The sequence below is a fragment of the Rattus norvegicus genome, chromosome 2, assembly GCF_036323735.1.
Source record: "Rattus norvegicus strain BN/NHsdMcwi chromosome 2, GRCr8, whole genome shotgun sequence".
Taxonomy (NCBI): Eukaryota; Metazoa; Chordata; class Mammalia; order Rodentia; family Muridae; genus Rattus; species Rattus norvegicus.
In genome coordinates, this window is record NC_086020.1 from 183,421,020 (window position 1) to 183,438,113 (window position 17,094).

At 39.4% G+C, this 17,094-nt stretch overlaps 1 protein-coding gene across 1 annotated transcript; it reads right to left on the bottom strand.

The window, feature by feature from the left end:
• Nucleotides 1-4,318: 4,318 nt before the first annotated feature.
• On the bottom strand, nucleotides 4,319-5,413 carry LOC120101038 (TD and POZ domain-containing protein 2-like). Its single transcript, XM_039103931.2, has one exon. The coding sequence runs from the start codon at nucleotides 5,411-5,413 to the stop codon at nucleotides 4,319-4,321; it is 1,095 nt and encodes a 364-aa protein (XP_038959859.2).
• Nucleotides 5,414-17,094: the final 11,681 nt, after the last annotated feature.

Consider the following 17,094-nt stretch of genomic DNA (forward strand, 5'->3'; position numbering starts at 1 on the left):
TAAGACACCAAAGTTGCCTTACCACAGGAATGCAACCCAAGAGGACAAATTTGCTGGAGCTGACCTCTGTTCTCTTCGCCAATTGTGATATGGGGGAGCATGATTACTGGCCAATGCACCAAAATGTTGTAAGACCCCATAGTGCACCACCCATAGAGCACAGATTGACAAAGTGACCAATGCAATAGCCTAAGGGTATAAGGTTTTTAATCCACATATGTGGGGTTGCTCATCCCCACAGGGAGAGGCAATACCAAATCCAAAAAGCACACAACTTTTATTCATTACAGAAGGCAGACTTCAGCAACATTGTTAGCTGGCTTATTCTCACTACTCATACACAGGACAAAGGATCTTGTCAGGTATTGGCTGGCCTGCTCAAGGGGCAGTTCTTGCCTCAGTTAGATATTTTCCTCATCCAGTGCTACAACTGACCTTGGTGTATCACTGGGAATGGGCGAAGTTGGCACATCCCTTGGCAGGGGGTGAACTGGGTGTTCGGGCAGGGTCAGGATAACCTCTTGGGAATGTTCTCAGAATTTACCACAGGGAGGGGTAGGGAGTCTTTCCAAGAACAATTGTTTTTGTTTTGTCCTAATTAGCTTGGCCTTGGTCAGTGAGGCCTGGTCATTCTTGACTCAATATCTTGATCACCAAAACTATATCATATCACTTGGCATCCTGACATCAGATGTATCTCTCAGAAAGGTCACAAGTTTGTCATAGGCATCCTGACCACCAGATATAGTTCTCGAAACCTTGCTTTTACACCTTTGTTTTTCAAGTCTATGAAACTATCCAACCTTATTTCTTCAGTGTCAATTGTCTTCTTCTCCTCTTAAATAGAAAGCCAAAGACACATGGTTAAAGCTGCTTAGTTCTCCTGCTTGCAGGAATTGGAACATGGCCCCCTTGTTCTATTACAACATCACTAGCTTCCTCTTTTCTAAATCCTTCACTGTCTAAAGTTGGCTGTCCAGGATATTGCTCTGTAGATTGACCATGAATTTAGACATCTGTATGCCAGTCTCGTGGGATTAAAGGTGTGTACCACCACACGTGATTTAAGCTTTGTCTCACCTAGAATTTGCTCTGTTCTAGTCTGGCATTGAAATCGGAGCTTTGCTTGTCTTTCCCTTCTAGGATTAAAGGTTTGTACTAAGTTGCCTGGTGCTAACTTAACTGGGTGGGAACTTGCCCCAAGGTCATTACTTCCTTAATTTAATTTAATATCTTTGAACACAGGATTCAGCTCCATTTCACTTCCTGCTGTCCCTTTAATACTCGAATCACATAATTTGCTTCCTCCTTTTTAAACTTCCTTTTCTCATTAAAATGCTCTTCATAAGAGTTAATTTTAGTAACTGTACAGAAGAACTTACAGTAGGCTGTTTTGAGTCTTTCTTTTTCAAGGAAATTAATCTAAATCTCTTCACTTCAACCTCAGATAGACACTTCAGACAAGGGCAAAAAGTGGCCACATTCTTCACCAAAATACCACAAAAGCATCCTACAGAAATTCTTCTCCTCTAAACCCCTTGGGCAAGGCCTGCGCAATTCAAATTACTCTCAGTAACAAAGTCTACTCCATTTCTACTAGGATGGTCCATTAAGCCCCATTTAAAACATTATATGGATTTCCTAATCCAAAGTCTCCAAATCTATATTCCCCCCAAACGAAAGCTTGGTCAGGCCTATCACAGCAATACCTGGCTCCGGGTACCAACTTCTATTCTAGTTAGGGTTATATTGCTGTAAACAGACACCATGACCAATGTAAGCTTTATAAATGACAATTATTTGGAGCTGGCTTACAGTTTCCAAGATTCAGTCCATTATCATCAATGAGGGAGCATCGCAGTGTCACAATATCCAGGCAGGCATGGTGCAGGAAGAGCTGAGTTCTACATCTTTACCCAAAGGAAGCCAGGAACACACTCAGCATCCTCAGTCAGCTAAAACAAGTTCCTCCAAGCCTGCCCCCACACTGATGCACTTCCTCCAACAAGGCCCTGCTTTCTAATAGTGACACTCCTGGGCCAAGCATTCTGAAACCATCACAAATGGAAACATATTATCCAGCACTTTCACTCCCTCTGGGTCAAAATGGAACTGTGCTCCTCTTTGGTGAAGGAATGTTTTCCATCTGGGAGTATGGGCATTCAGAAATAACCATAAATGAATCCGAATTATTCCAAAATCTATCTTTCTTTGGCTAGACCTGGATAGGTCGTGGTGGCTGTTGCCCCTGTACCCATGGTTTTTTTTTTTTTTTTTTTGAAATTTGCATCAGTGCTTTTTTCAAGACAGAATTTTGGGCCCTGTGCCCACAAAAAACTATCTGGCTTTCCCCTCCTCCTTTAAGATTACACAGGGCATGGAATGAAGCTGAGCCACGAGGCTCTCAGTCATAGAGTTCTTCCTATATAAAGTTATAGGACGTTGCTTACCAGCAAAACAATCCAGGCACTGAAGTTCCTGACAGATATCAGGGTCTGTTTGTTAAAAAAAGAAGCCAAGCTTCCCACTGATAATTTTCTCTCATTTCTGGGTCTGAGAGAATATAAATCTTATGGGATTCAAACAGTTCTTTTTAAATATTCTGTAGAGCTCTCATTATTTCACCTGTTACCATAGGTAAATTTATAGGCCAACTTGATTGAAGCTTCCCTGAGGCTCATCCAACAGAATCTGGTAGTAGACACATATACTCTCCCTATCTTCAACAGCCTTAAAATCCCAGTTGGGTATGGTCAAAGTTAAGGCTGTATCAATATTTGCCTGGACTTGTGTGGGCAGACCATTTACCTCTGGAACCAATTTCCAAGCTTCTCTGACAATTCTCTCACTTTCTTCATCTGTGAAAAGAACCTGGAACTGTTGTTGACAGTCATCCCAGGTGGGATTATGAGTCAACATGATTGAATCTAAAAGACCTAGGGGGATCTGAGGGTCTTTTCGAAAATGGAGGGAGGGGATCTACGACTTACAATTATAAAGGTTATTACTGGTTAATGGTACATAGGACACAAACTGTCTCTCCTGTACATCTGTGTGTTCAGAAGACTAGAGGAGTAAGGTCATAGCACAGTCAATCCCTTTGGGCAGTATAGCATGAATGTGTGTTGAACTCATATTAGGTAAGGGCACTAAAACTCATCAAAGTAAAAACGCCTAAGCTGCCATTTAAATTCTCACTATCTGTGCACCAAATCAAAGGCATCAAAGTATAGCAGCAGTCATTAAAAGTCTCCCCATCAGAAAATGCCCAGGTCCATAATTTTCATCTACTATACTAAGAGGCGTCATGGCATATACTCCTCAAATCATTTCACAAAATAAAAAGAGAAGGAATATTTCCCACTCTATTTTATGACAGACTACAGTTACAGTGATATCTAAAACACACATCAATTTCCCTTATGGACTCATGCAAACATAATCATTAAATAATTGCAAGAATACATGAAAAATATCATTCACAAAAAGTAGGGTTTGTCTCAAGGTGAGTAATGGTGGTTCAATATACAAAAATCTATAAAATTTAATTGACCACATAGATTAACTGAAAGAAAAAAAAGCAAAACAAAAGCGAACAAACAAAATCAAAAAACATGATCATTAAACTGCATCAGTACATGGTCTTTAAGAAGCGATCCCTTAATGATAAAAGTTCTCCAGAGATCGGCACACAGATGATATGGCTAAATATAATAATGGTAATATAGAAGAACCCCATATCAATATCAACTTAAATGGGGAGAAACTCAAAGTAACTGTACAAAAGCAAAGGTCAGTCAAGGTTGCTCATTCTCTTAAATGGATTGAAGACAAGAGTTGAAATCTTAATTGAAACAATAAGGCAACTATCAATAAAGAGGATAAATACAGTAAAGTTGAAAGAATTTTTATTTGCAGATAGATACTACACATGAATTAGGTGGAAAACTTTACACATCAGTTAATACATTTAAGTTAGTTCACCTATTCTGCTCAGTCCAATGTAAACAGGTTTCTCCAAAGAAAGTCAGATAGGATCTGCTTTAGGCCACATAAATTCCAGGTCCAAGACATCAGACAAGAATAAAACAACATCAACAGGATAGGTGTCAGGTAGAGTGTCCAAGACCCTAGTGCTGCACTTACCCTACACGCCGTTTTGAAATATTACTGCTCTATGAAATCCATAGCCACCATGCTACCTTGCCCCAGATTCACTGTAAGTGTTCCAGTCAAACTGTAATCTAAACAGAAGTCATTGTTAAAAACACTTGTTATAGCTGTTAGCAGCCAGGTTCAGGCCATAACTGACAAGCTCCTAAAATATCTTTTGGCGTTTGAGTGAGGGCTCCAAGGAAAAACAATGTACAGAAGCTAGGGTGCGAAATGCTTCCTCCACCAAGTGGGGATGTGACCCCACCATTGACTTCCACTCCAAGGTCTCAGAGACTTCAGAAGCATGAAGTATAATGAAATCCATGGCCTTAGTCTTCAGGTGCTCTGTGCTGTGGAGGTCAGCCAGGATCAGAGTTGGTACAGCATTCTTCACAGAGAGGTTCCTGCACAGGGAATCCTCACAAATGACCTTCAAGTCCTGCAGATCATACTTATCAGCAGTTGCCAACAAACCAGTGGCCATTGAGTGGCTGTGGAGGTGTGGTGCCTTCCCTGTGTAAATGAAGGCCATCATTTCCTTAAAGACTTGCAGGTGAAGGTCATGGATCTCAATGCGGTTTGTTAGGCGCTCCTGCATTTCATGTTCAAACATGGCTCTGAAAACTGGAGAGCGAGCTGCTAGGATGACTTTGTGAGCCCTGAATTCCTGCCCATCTACAACAAGGGTGCAGTCTGTGAAGAGGGAATTTTCCCACAGCTCTCCTATGTCATTAGCCAACATCTGTGTTGGATCCTTGATTGCAGGTGTCATGTTATGTCCAGGCCTGCTAAAGGGGGGTCCTCCTATGGACACCTTGCAACACAGGATGAGCTGGTCTTCAGGGAGAAACCAATGCCTATGAGAGAGGAGGAAATCTCGAAGGATGAACTTCCTCAATGCCCATTGTTCATTTGGAAGAAACCTTATAACATTTGGGATCTCTGTAATTTGATGTTTCTCTCCTTGGGCATTTAAGATCCAGCACTGGAACTTTGCCAAAACTGGGCTCTTTGGACAACTGTGCAAACCCAGGCAAACAGACAGGTAATCTTTGCTTTCTTCATCAACACCGTTTGGATATAATGTCAAACACCATTGCACTTCTTCATTGGCCTCTAATGAGAACACTGGGCTTGTAATAGTTTCCCAAATTCCATCCATACAAAATGAAAAGTTGCTAATGGTCCACTTGTAGCAGAATTTCTGAACACTGATATGTGTGTAGCCGCAGAGCTTGTCTTCCAGGTCCCCTGACATATCTTCTGGAGGTAGTTTGGAGATTAAGGTTGATCTGAAAGAAGTAATAGAATTTACTCTTTATTCTGCAAGATACAATTATAGATAGCCTTTCGTTTTTATTTTCAATTTCTGTTAAATTGCCCCTTTCATATTCTTGAAAATGTCTATTTCTAAGCAGGATCTGTAGGTTTCCATACTTGTTCTACCAAACATAAAACAGACCCACTATGACTGTTAAATCTCTCTCTCTCTCTCTCTCTCTCTCTCTCTCTCTCTCTGTCTCTCTGTCTCTCTGTCTCTGTCTCTGTCTCTCTCTCCTCATTTGATTGTGTCTGTATATCTCTGTCTTTGTTTTTTTATGTCTCTCTCATTCTCCACTACCCCCACCAAAACTACCATGGCTCTGTATGACCCTGTGTATCTTTATTGAATATTAGGTCAATAGTAACTAGGTTTGACTATTCTATCCAACTTTTGAACTGTTTGGAAATGGATAAACACTACCATTTCAACTCTGTTGTACTAATCAGGGGCGTGTAATAAACATAAAGAATAAATTTCTCTATATAAATAGAAACTGGATGTATGAGAAAAATCTGTAGGCAGAAGTCAAACTAATATAAAGTTGGCTAATGTCAATACTTACTTATTCCACAAGATTTGAAGTCTCAGATCCTCTTCAGAATTCAACAGAATCCTGCAGAAATAGGTTCAGATGTCAGTATAGAAATAAGCTTGCTAGTAAAGTGAGAGCAAGCAGGCAGACTCACAGCATCCTTCTTCTATGTACTTTTATAGGCCTGCAAGAGAAGTGGGGCCCAATTAATGGTGTGTCTTCTAGACTTAAGATTTGGATTAATGGTACATGTTTTCCAGACTCAAGAATCAGATTAAAGGTGTGTTTTTCTACCAAAAGAGTCTGTAGATGAACTGGATATATCTACTTCAACTTAAGCCAAAAACTGTTAAAAACCATCCTCTCCAGTTTTTTAGGTTACTTAAGTCCACAGGAAGTCTAAAAAGGCGGATGTTAGGTACTCCTTCACAAGCAAAATGATGTTTCATGATTGTGGTGCATTGGGGTGTTGGGAGGGGTGGGGGTGTCTGAGCTAGAAAACAAAATAAAGACCCTGCTATGAGTTTTGTCAGATAGTCTCCTGTCTGTTATTTGGAGCAAGGGGGTGGTGAAGAACTCTTCAAGGATAAACTGGAATTTACATCCCAAATATATTTATTTACATTTGGGATGTAAATAAATAAAATAAATAATGAAGAAAAAGAAACCAGTACAGAGAGAAATGTAAGAGGTGAGGCAGTTTTTCCAGGAGAGTTTTTCGGAGACAGGTTGAAGAGAGAGAAATGGAGACACAGGGAAAGACAGAAGGATTCAGAGAACAAGAAAGTAGCCAGAAGAATACAATAGTTGGTGAAAGTTAGTATGAGGCAAGGAAGAGCAGCTCAGGAAATCCTGAAATAATTCAGATTGAATCAGGTACAATGGAGAAGAGTTTTAAACTACCCATCCAGACCTCAGAAAAAACTAAAAAGGAGTGACTTATTCACCTATAAGTATCACAGGCTAAATTTTTTTTCTAGGCCTAGAATAGACTTAGTGTCTAGAAGCTTCCAGAGATGACAAAAAATGCAAATAATAGTAGTTATTTTTACTATAAAAACACTAGAAAGTCTTCAGCAGGTCTAAACCAGATGTGACAGCTGAGCTGTTCCATGAACAAGTCAAACCCTCTTCATTCAGCAATAGAGGATGAATGACTACAGGGAAAGGAAAGACCACTTGTCCCTCAAAGAAAACATGCCCATTTATCTCTGTGTTTTTCTCTTTTTATGGTTTTTTTGCTCATACACATCCATTTATGACAATTTCAAGATACAAAAAACCTATGGCTTTCCTTCAGAGAGGGGTGTAGCTTCAGCAACATCTTCATTGAGGGCAGTCCGCTGAGTGACTGCCATCTTTGTTGTTGGTAGATAAGGATTTCCTATGCTATTGTTTCAGCACCATTTAGCTAATGCAGACCATATGACTGGTTGTAGCTTCAGTGTCGTCATAGTTAATGACAGGCCAGTGGTCATCTACCATATTTGCTATAGGCAGTTACATAAACATTGCCTCCTTACATTAGAATACTCTTTGAATCGCTAATTTCTATCCTGATTTGGTAAATCTTTATTTAATATTAATTTAATGATTTGCAGCAGTAAAAATTTAAAGAGCATTAATGATTGCATAACTCATATGCTTAATAGATATTCACTATCAATCTTTTTGGAAATCTGCTGAATATAACCTTACATGTTTAAAGTTATTAGGACAGAGAATCCCATCCATAGATGTTGCAACTGCCCCACCCCCACCCACCAAGATCTCTGAGAAGAAATAGACACAGTGACAAGTCTGCCTAGATTGTGGTATGATAACCACTAAGAAACAGTGCTCCATTGCCTTGCTGCTGTCTGTATCACCCTACAATGCTGTCAAACTGAGGATACAAGAGAGTTAAATGTCTCATATTGCCTAAGACAAGGTAAGGCTGCTTGCTCCTTCCTACTCCCTTATTCTCTTACTCCTACTCTCCCTGATGCTTTAACCCCTTTCTCTATCTCTCTCCCCCTTTCCCCATTCCTCTTCTTTCTCCATGTGTTCCTGGCCAACAACTCTATCTCCATTTCTCTCTCTTTTTGTCTTCCTCCCTCTCTGACTCACACAGTCTCTCTAAATGTATGTCTTCTTTTTCAGCCTCTACTCTCTTCTCTTCCCTACCCGACTTCCCTTCCTATGCTCTAAATAACCTTGATTCTACACTGTAACTATACTAAGTGCATATATATATATATATATATATATATATATATATATATATATTTCTATATCCATGTATCTACTGATTTATCATCTATCTATACTATCTATACTAAAAATAAACTACATCAAAACCATATAATAAACTACATTCTATACAATGGCTGGTAACCCTGGGGGAAAGAATACTTCAGGATGGACCTGAAAGTGCAACCCTCCTACCCACACCACACCTAGTTCTAACAAACATATCCTGGCAATCTTTTCATAAAACAAAACAGATGTAATGTCGACCTATCAATGGGTTTCAAAAATGTTCTACGTTCTGATTTCAAATTTGTTATGTTAGTCAGAGGCCTCTAGAGAATGTACAGAATAAGTTTATCTGTATGAATAGAAACTGGATATATATGAGAAAAATCTAAGGGTGAGGTCCAGCTACCTAACAATGGCTAAAGCCAGTACTTACCCAGTCAACAATGTTTGAAGTATCAGGTCTTCTTCTTCAATATATAAAAGAATTCTGAAGTGGGCTCTAATGCTGGTGAGGGAATGGGCTGCTAGTAAGATGAAAGCACTCAGGCAAAGACAGAAGGCTTCCTTCTTCCAAGTGCTTATATAGGCCTACATCAGAAGGTGTGGCCCAGTCCTGTACTCCCAAAATTTGGATTAAAGGTAGGTAACTTTCTGACTCAGCACTCAGATTAAAGGCGTGTTTTTCTAGCGAGACACTATTTGAACCAGCTGTATGTACTTCAACTTATGAAAAAAAATTAAAGGTTATGTATGCCAACTAGTTTTGGACTTAAATTAATTAAATTAATTAAATTAATTCCAGAGTTAGTCCAGATGGGAATATGAGTAGCCATGACCAGTGAACTGTGGTGAATCTTCCATAAATGAAGGGAATTTTCTGCAAAGCTATTATTTAAGCTTGTGCTGGTCTTACATTAATTCCTTACACAAACATCATCAGAGAAGGGATCTGAACTTGTCAGAAGTATGAGTGTTCACAAAATGGAGGGCAGGTGGAAGAACTCTTATATGGTGGGCATAAAGCAGAGCCCCAAACCTCTGATGGTGGCTTTCTTCTATCACGTATATTTGTCCAATCAGACCCACAGACCTTGTGGTGACTTCCCCAAATTTGGTTGGGGGGGTCTTGTAATTCCCTCTCAAGTACATCCTCCTTAAAAATGATTTCCCAGTTTTACTTAAGGGTGTGGTTAAAGAGTATCCTAAGTGCTTTTTTAATTCAATCACTTTAACTGGAAGGATTCAGCTCATCAGTACTTCATAATCTACATCCTGTGCAGGTGAGTTCTCACCTCTTCAGACTTGGGACTGCACTGCTTGTTCTCTTGGTCCTGAGAAGGGAGAGAGTATTCTGTTTGCCAAGGGCTACAGCATATATTGAATAGATATCAAAGATTGAAGTTTGTGATGTTTACATTGATGTAAAGTACATGTAAAATTCTATTTAGATCTCTCATCTCTCAAGTTTGTCATGTCTTAGGAAAAATCCATGGCACAGAAGACACAGAAAAATATTCAGTGATTCAATCACTTCAACAGCACCTAGCTCTCGTGTATAACTTGCTCCAAGTTTCTTTATCTCTCAATACTAGATAAAACAATCAATTGATTTTTACTCTTTATTCCTGTGTTAGACTTATTGAAAAGTATGAGTATCAGTGACTCTGTCTCTGGTTTTTTGGGGCTTCAATAAGAGGATCCCTGGATAGATACGTAACATTGGAGATGCTTGTAGATGATCACTATGCAACCATTCCTTTGCAGGAAAGATGCTCTAAATAGTTCTTTTCTTAGTTCTCAGGAGCAGGCTCCTGTAGAGTGGAAGTGTGACCCCCTGGGCATGAATCATGGGCTTTGCTAATGAAACCTCTGTCATAGGGTAAGATAGCGGTAGAGTATTTGTAGGGTCATGAATGGGAGGAGTGATTTACTAGAATCCTGCCAGAAACAAAAGGCTTTTGTACCACACAGTAGGAAGACAGGTGATAATGGTAGTAATTATCCTCATACCAAAGAATGCACCTAGTTATTATAAAAATCCAAACTGATTGTATGAGGACCAGCAGTCTCTTTTAGCTTCTATCCTCGAGATCTAGTAGAAACAGTATTACCAACCACGCAGTATACACTAGCTGAGATGAGGCCTCCAACATATGCACATCAGGAGACCTCTGAGTCTGGGTTCAGTCAGAATAGACAAACCTAACCCTCAAGAGACTGGAGGCCCCAGGAAGGTTAGAGTTCTGGTGGAGTGTATGAGAAGGGGACATCCTTGTGGAGATTGGAGCGTGTGGTTTAATGGGGGCTGGGAGTTTGGGATGTGGAACCCTGTGTGGGATGGTGGATCAGGACTGGAATAAAATCTGGAATGTAAAAATAAATAACTAAGTAAAAATATTGAGAGATTTTTAAAAAACAGACAAATGTACATAGAAAGCTCAAGAGAGAGATGGATAGAGCAGGAGAGAGAGAGAGAGACAGAGAGACAGAGAGACAGAGAGACAGAGACAGAGAGACAGAGAGACAGAGACAGAGAGACAGAGAGACAGAGAGACAGAGAGACAGAGAGAGACAGAGAGAGGACACAGAAATGAGATAGAGAGAGACAAAGATGCACGGAGAGATAAAGACACATACAGTGACACTAAACAGACAACAAATTGTGGCTGGCACATATCCATGCTCCCAGAAAGAGGAGAATCTGGTGATGTCTTTCACAGGCTCTAGAAACTGGTATGTACACTGAAGATGCTTTAACCATACTTACCTCAGAGGTTTCAGTCCAGGAAGCAGTCAAATACTTTCCTCTAAAAGACATATTTATTTGCACATATTAATTGTCATCCTTGAGGTTTTTTGCTTTGGTCTGCTGACATAGGACTAATCATGGAAGATTCTAGCCTATGTCAAATCAAACTAGGCTTAGAATGTTCTCATCTTCTGATATTTATGGCTGAATAAGCTCACCACTTTCTAGTGCTTTCTGATCTCTGGCTGCCTGATTTCATTTGTTCTGGCTCTAAACTTCTCTCCACTGAAACTGTTTTATTTTGGCTTTTCTCAGCTGCCTGTGAATTGCCCACTTGGTCTCATACTAACTTTGGAAATCAGTTCTAATCTTCTGTCTCCACCTCACTCTCTGACTTGTTCTGTCTGTGTCTCTCTTGTAGTCTCTTCAACCTCTCTGTATCTTTGTCCCATTAAAACTGGCCTCTCTATCCTTTGCTCTCTTCACTGACCTCTTGAATAGCTTCCATTCCTATACCTTCTTGTCAAAGTTGGGCACATCCTTTTCTGTCTAATACTTCTCTGATTTTTCACTTTCCTTTCACACTGTTGCTTCTTTCTACAAATTTATTTTACTTTCAGTGTGTGGAATTTATTGTGGATACTAAGGGTTTGTCTGTATTCCAATCACAGGGATTAAACTTGTCTCCCAAAGCTAAGCCACTTCACAACTAAAAATTTTATTTATATCAAATGAGTTTTGAGTTCTTTGTGTAGGCATTTTGGGGTTGAGGATTTACTGTTATAAATCTGGCTAATAAATTACAAGCTGGTGAGGATTTGATTTTATGCGGTTACAGGTACTTGTTCAGACTTGTAGCCAGCTTTCTGGAGACTAGACAAAGCTTTTGTTTGTTTGCTTGTTTTTTTTTCAGGAGGTAACAATTATTATCAAGTATGCTGAAACAGTTTCCTTTTTTTGTTGAAGTATCAAGCTCCTTGTAAGTGTTTTAGGAAAAAAAATGATCAAACAAAATCGTCCCAATCTGGAACTCAGGTTGAGCACACTCTGGAATCCCTTGACCACTGCCCTCTCTTCCTTGCTCTGAAGGGGTTAGACCCTAGCATCTCAAAGTATAGTTTCTAGAATTACTGTGGAGCCTCCAGGATTCTTGTTTTGGAGTCTCCTGAGAAGTCTTGAACATGAATTCATGTTCCATGGCATTTTCATATTTATTGATTTTTCTCTTATATATTACACCTTAGGAAGAATTTCTCCTCCCTCATTTCCTCCATGTAGGCCCAGCAACCCCAATACATCCTCTTACACATCAACTACTTTGGTTCCTTCCAAAGGAGTGCAGGCCTCCCAAAGATGTCAACCAAGCAGGACATGTTACATTAAGCCTGGCACATGCCATCATACTGAGGTGGGACACTGCAAACCAGTAGGATGAAAGAGGTCCCAAAAGCAGGCAAAACAGTGAGAGACAGGTACCTGGTGATTATAAAAAAACGGTCCATGCTATATCCTGCTGCCAACAACAGTTGTCTTTTCTGTCCCCTTGGTTCCCATGGATAGCAGGGTTCAGAAATACCCAGATCTTTCCAGGCCACCCTGGAGAACGAGGAATGCTGCTGGAATAAATCCTCATCTCCTCATAGAACCAAATGTACAGCTTCGTAATTTATCAGCTAGATTTATATCAGTAAATCATCAACTCTCAAAAAGCCCAAACAAAGAACTGAAAACTCAATTGATATAAATACAAGCTGTACCCAGATGGGGCAAATGTACCCTACATTACTCTACTGCCCTTTGATAGCAACTTGGAGCTCAATCAGGCCATTTGGTTCTGTTTAAACATTTCTCTCAATGTCCTGTCTCATCTCCCCCTCTATCTAACTCTGTCTCTCCCCTCTCTAAACCTACAGCTTGCCCCTTCCTCCCACTCCCCTATCACACCCTGTAGACTTATCTGACTAATTAAGATTTTGCTGACTGCATGTGAATAGAGGCACTCTTGAGAAGGCAGAACATACACACAGCAATCCACAACAGGGACAGGCTGTCTTCGCATTGTTACGAATCCCACCAGAACACCAAGCTACTCAACTATAAAATATACACACAGGGCATGTCTGAACCCATTGAGGCTCCCTGATTTTACGAGAAGTCTCTGTGAGCTCCATGGGACTAAGTTAGGTCAGTTGATACTTTGAGTCCTGAGCTTGTGGTGTCCTTGACACTGCTGCCTTCTACAATCCTTCTTCCCCCTCTTTTGCAGGATTCTCTGACTTCTGCATAATGTTTGGTTTTAGGTTTCTTCCTTTACTCCAATCTATTGCTGGATGAAAACTCTCTGGTGACAGTTATGATAGACTCCTTTCTACAAGTATAGCAGAGGGTCATTAGGAACAGCTCCATTGACTTTTTTCCCCAGTTGTATTTGATTCTACATAACATCTCTGGACTATTCATCTTCTGGGTCTTGGCCCTCCAGACACTTCCAGGTAGGTGTGGGCTCCTTCTTGAGGCATGGGCTCAGGTTGTACCAGTCACTTGGTATCCACACTCACAATTTCTGTGTGATTATTACCATAGGGTACCTTCCATATGGAATAAATTATAGGTTGAAATTTGAGTGGCTGCATTGGTGTTCCAATTCCTTCCACTGGATGCCAGGCCTTACAGAAGCTGGCCAGTTCAGGCTTCAAATCCCAACTAAGAGTCTTTGCTAGGATTGCTCTTGTAGATTCCAGGGAGTTTCTATTGCACTGGATTTCTTTCCCCACCCCTGAAATGATTCTAAATTCTACCGATGTCTCCCAGTACTCTCTGCTTCCATAATGTTCCCTCATCTTTGCTTTATCCATCCCCACATGACCACTGTCACCAGGGAAATTCTGTTGTCCCTCCCTGGAGAGGTCCCTGCATTCCACACTTGAGCTCTCTTGGTATTGATCTCATGGGTCTGTTGTATGATTGTTCTTTGCATTACAGCTAATAACCAATTTTAAGTGAATTCATTACTGTGTGAATTTCTGAGACTGGATTACCTCACTAAGGCTTTTGCCTGCAAAATTCATGATGTTATTTTTTAATATCAACCTTATAATGCTCTATTGAGTAAATGTGCAATTTTCCCTATCCATCCTTCTTTTGAGTGATATCTAGGTTTCCAGTTTCTGGGTATGATGATTAAAACTGCTCTGAACATATTTAGGAAATGAACTTGTGGTAAGATGGAATGTCCTGGAGATTGAGTCCCAGTTATCTGAGAAACAGACATAGTGATTGTCATAGCATCTGTACATGTTACCATTTCTACCAGCATATACTTCATAGCCTTAACTGCATGTGCTCTCACTTGTGTTTTTGAACTTAGCCATTCTGAGAAGTATCATATGGATTTTTACAGTCATTTTGATTTGCATTTTTCTGAGAACCAAGGATGTTAAACATTTCCTTAAATGCTTCTTAGATATTTCAGATTCCTCTGTTCAGAATTTCCTCTTCAGATGTCTAGCCCATTTTTAGTTGGTTTACTTGGTTTGATAGTGTCTAGATACTTGAGATGTTTATATATTTGGTAAATTAGTCTCCTGTCAGACGTTGGCTTCGTGAAATTTTTGCATTTCAACAAACTGCCATCTTGTCCTATTAATACTGTCAAAATCTCTCATCGAAGCATTTCAGTTCCTTGATGTCCCACTTATTAATTCTTAACCTTGGTGCCTTGGTTCTTTTTGTTTTGTTAAACAAGCTATCTAAGCAAGTTCCAATGTTCTCATGGTTATTCCTGTAAACATTTCAATAGAGGAAATGATAACATACTTCTCTTGACACCCAAACAGTTCAATATTCCTAATAGTTACAGAAGTGCATTGATACAACTGAATGTGGGTAAACAGAGAAAAGATGGGCAGGAGAAGAGACTTCTGTATCAGTAACACCAAGCGTTTAGATATGCACCTAAAAGAGGAAATTGTGCTCCCTCTTTGGGGTGCTTCAGAACTCTGAATTCATTTGTCATGTTTCCATACCACATGAGCTTCTGCGGAGAGTAACAGAAGATGTGGAATCCAAGCTGAGCCCATATGTTGCTGTAGTTAGGAATATTTGATGCTATTCAGGAGAACACAGGTTTTCTTCCTAGTAAAATGTAAAAAAAAAAAAAAGCTCCTGAATTCCATCTGGATGCCAGCCTCATGGAATCTATCACTCCCTTCTTATTTCTATACGTAGCACACATGCAAGTATTGCGCACATACATATGCAGAATAAACACCCTAAATATGAAATGAACTAATTTTCCAAAACAGTGACTGAGACAATTTCATCACAGTTGGAAGAAACAGCCATGAAAATCAGGAGCCAGCTTCTGTACTTTAATTTTTCTCAGGTATTTTAAAATGTTTCCTTATACATAGTTACTGCTAATATTAATGAATATAAGTGTCCCTAGTCACATTACACTAAAACTGAACCAGAACTGTGCTAATTAGAAACATTTTTGTCTCATGAAAGTTCTCAAAACCTCATTGGCCCATACCCCTTTTTCATTTTAATTAGACATATATTATCTATATAATAAGAATACAGTTCCACTTTCCTTTTTTCTATTTCCTTCCTAATTTCCCTCTCATATGGATCCCCCCTTTCTGTCTCTCAGAAGAGGAAAGGCTACTATGAAATAACAATAAACGACTTTGCCATGATGTTTCTATTACTATAGCTCTGTACCTCAAAATATGGAAGGTGAGAGCTCCTGTAGTTCTTTTATTGTTCACATTTGTTTTATCTTCCCCGGGTTTTCTCATGTTTTCTTAGGAAGGTGAGAACTGTGCTTTCAACTTATTTAAACTATTACATTGGCTTTAGCAGGAAATGGCATGGAATCTGTAGAGTGTTGTGGTAAGGTGGCCAGTTTTAGTGTGTTAATCCTACTGATTCATGAATATTGGAGATCTTTTCATCTGAGATGTTCTTCAATTTGTCTCTTCAAAGACTTGAAGTTTTTATCATGCAGGACCTTCATTTGTTTGGTCACAGTTAGTTAAAGATATTCTATTTTGTCGGAGGTTATTTCTTTCTCAGGCTGTTTGTCCTTTCTATAAAGGGGGACTGCTGAGTTTCTTTATTTGTAGTTAATGTTGTTTCCAGCTTCTTTGATGAAAGTGTTTTTCAGCTCTAGGAATTCTCCAGTAGAGTTTTAGGGTCAGCGATGTTTTGCATATCATCTGCAAATAACATTTTAATTTCTTCCTTTCTGAATTGTGTCCCCTTAGTCTCCTTCACTTTTCTTAGTGCTCTACATAAGACATCAAGTATTATAGTAAGTAAGTATGGAGAAAGTCGAAAATCTTTCCTTCATTTTGATTTTGCTGGAATTATTTTGAACTTCCCACATTTAAACTGATGCTGTTTATTGTTATGGTCTAAATTGTGCTCTTATTTTTAGCTATGTCCCTTGTATCCCTAATCTCTCCAGGACTTGTGTTAGTTATCACGGGGTGCTGATTTTTGTCAAAGGCTTTTCTACGTGTAACGAGATCTTCATGTGGCTATTTCTTTCGATCTTTTATATGGTAGATTGCATGTATTGAATTTTGTATGCAGAACCATCCCTGCATCTCTGAGATGGAATTTTCTTTATCCTAGTAAATGATTCTCTGGATGTGGTCTTGGATTTGGTTTGCAAATACTCTATTGCTTATTTTTGCATCTGTGATCATAAGAGAAATAGGTTTGTAATCTTGCTCTTCTGGGTCTTTGTGTGATGTGAGTATCAAGGTAACTGTGGCCCTCTACAATGTATTGGCAATTGTTTCCTCTACTTCATTTTGTGAAATCATTTGAGGAGTACTGATGTTAGCTCCTCTTTGACATTCTGGTAGAATTCTGTCCTAATGTCACCTTAACCTGAGATTATTTTTTTCCTGTGGAGAAGTGATTTATAATGACAGGTTATATTTCACTAGGGGATATAAGTCTCTTTTTTCCTTTCTTAAAATTTTTTATTAGTTACATTTCTTTACTTTCATTTCAAATGTTATTCCCCTTATGGTTTCCTGTCCATAAGCCCCCATCCCTTCCCCTCCATCTCCCCCA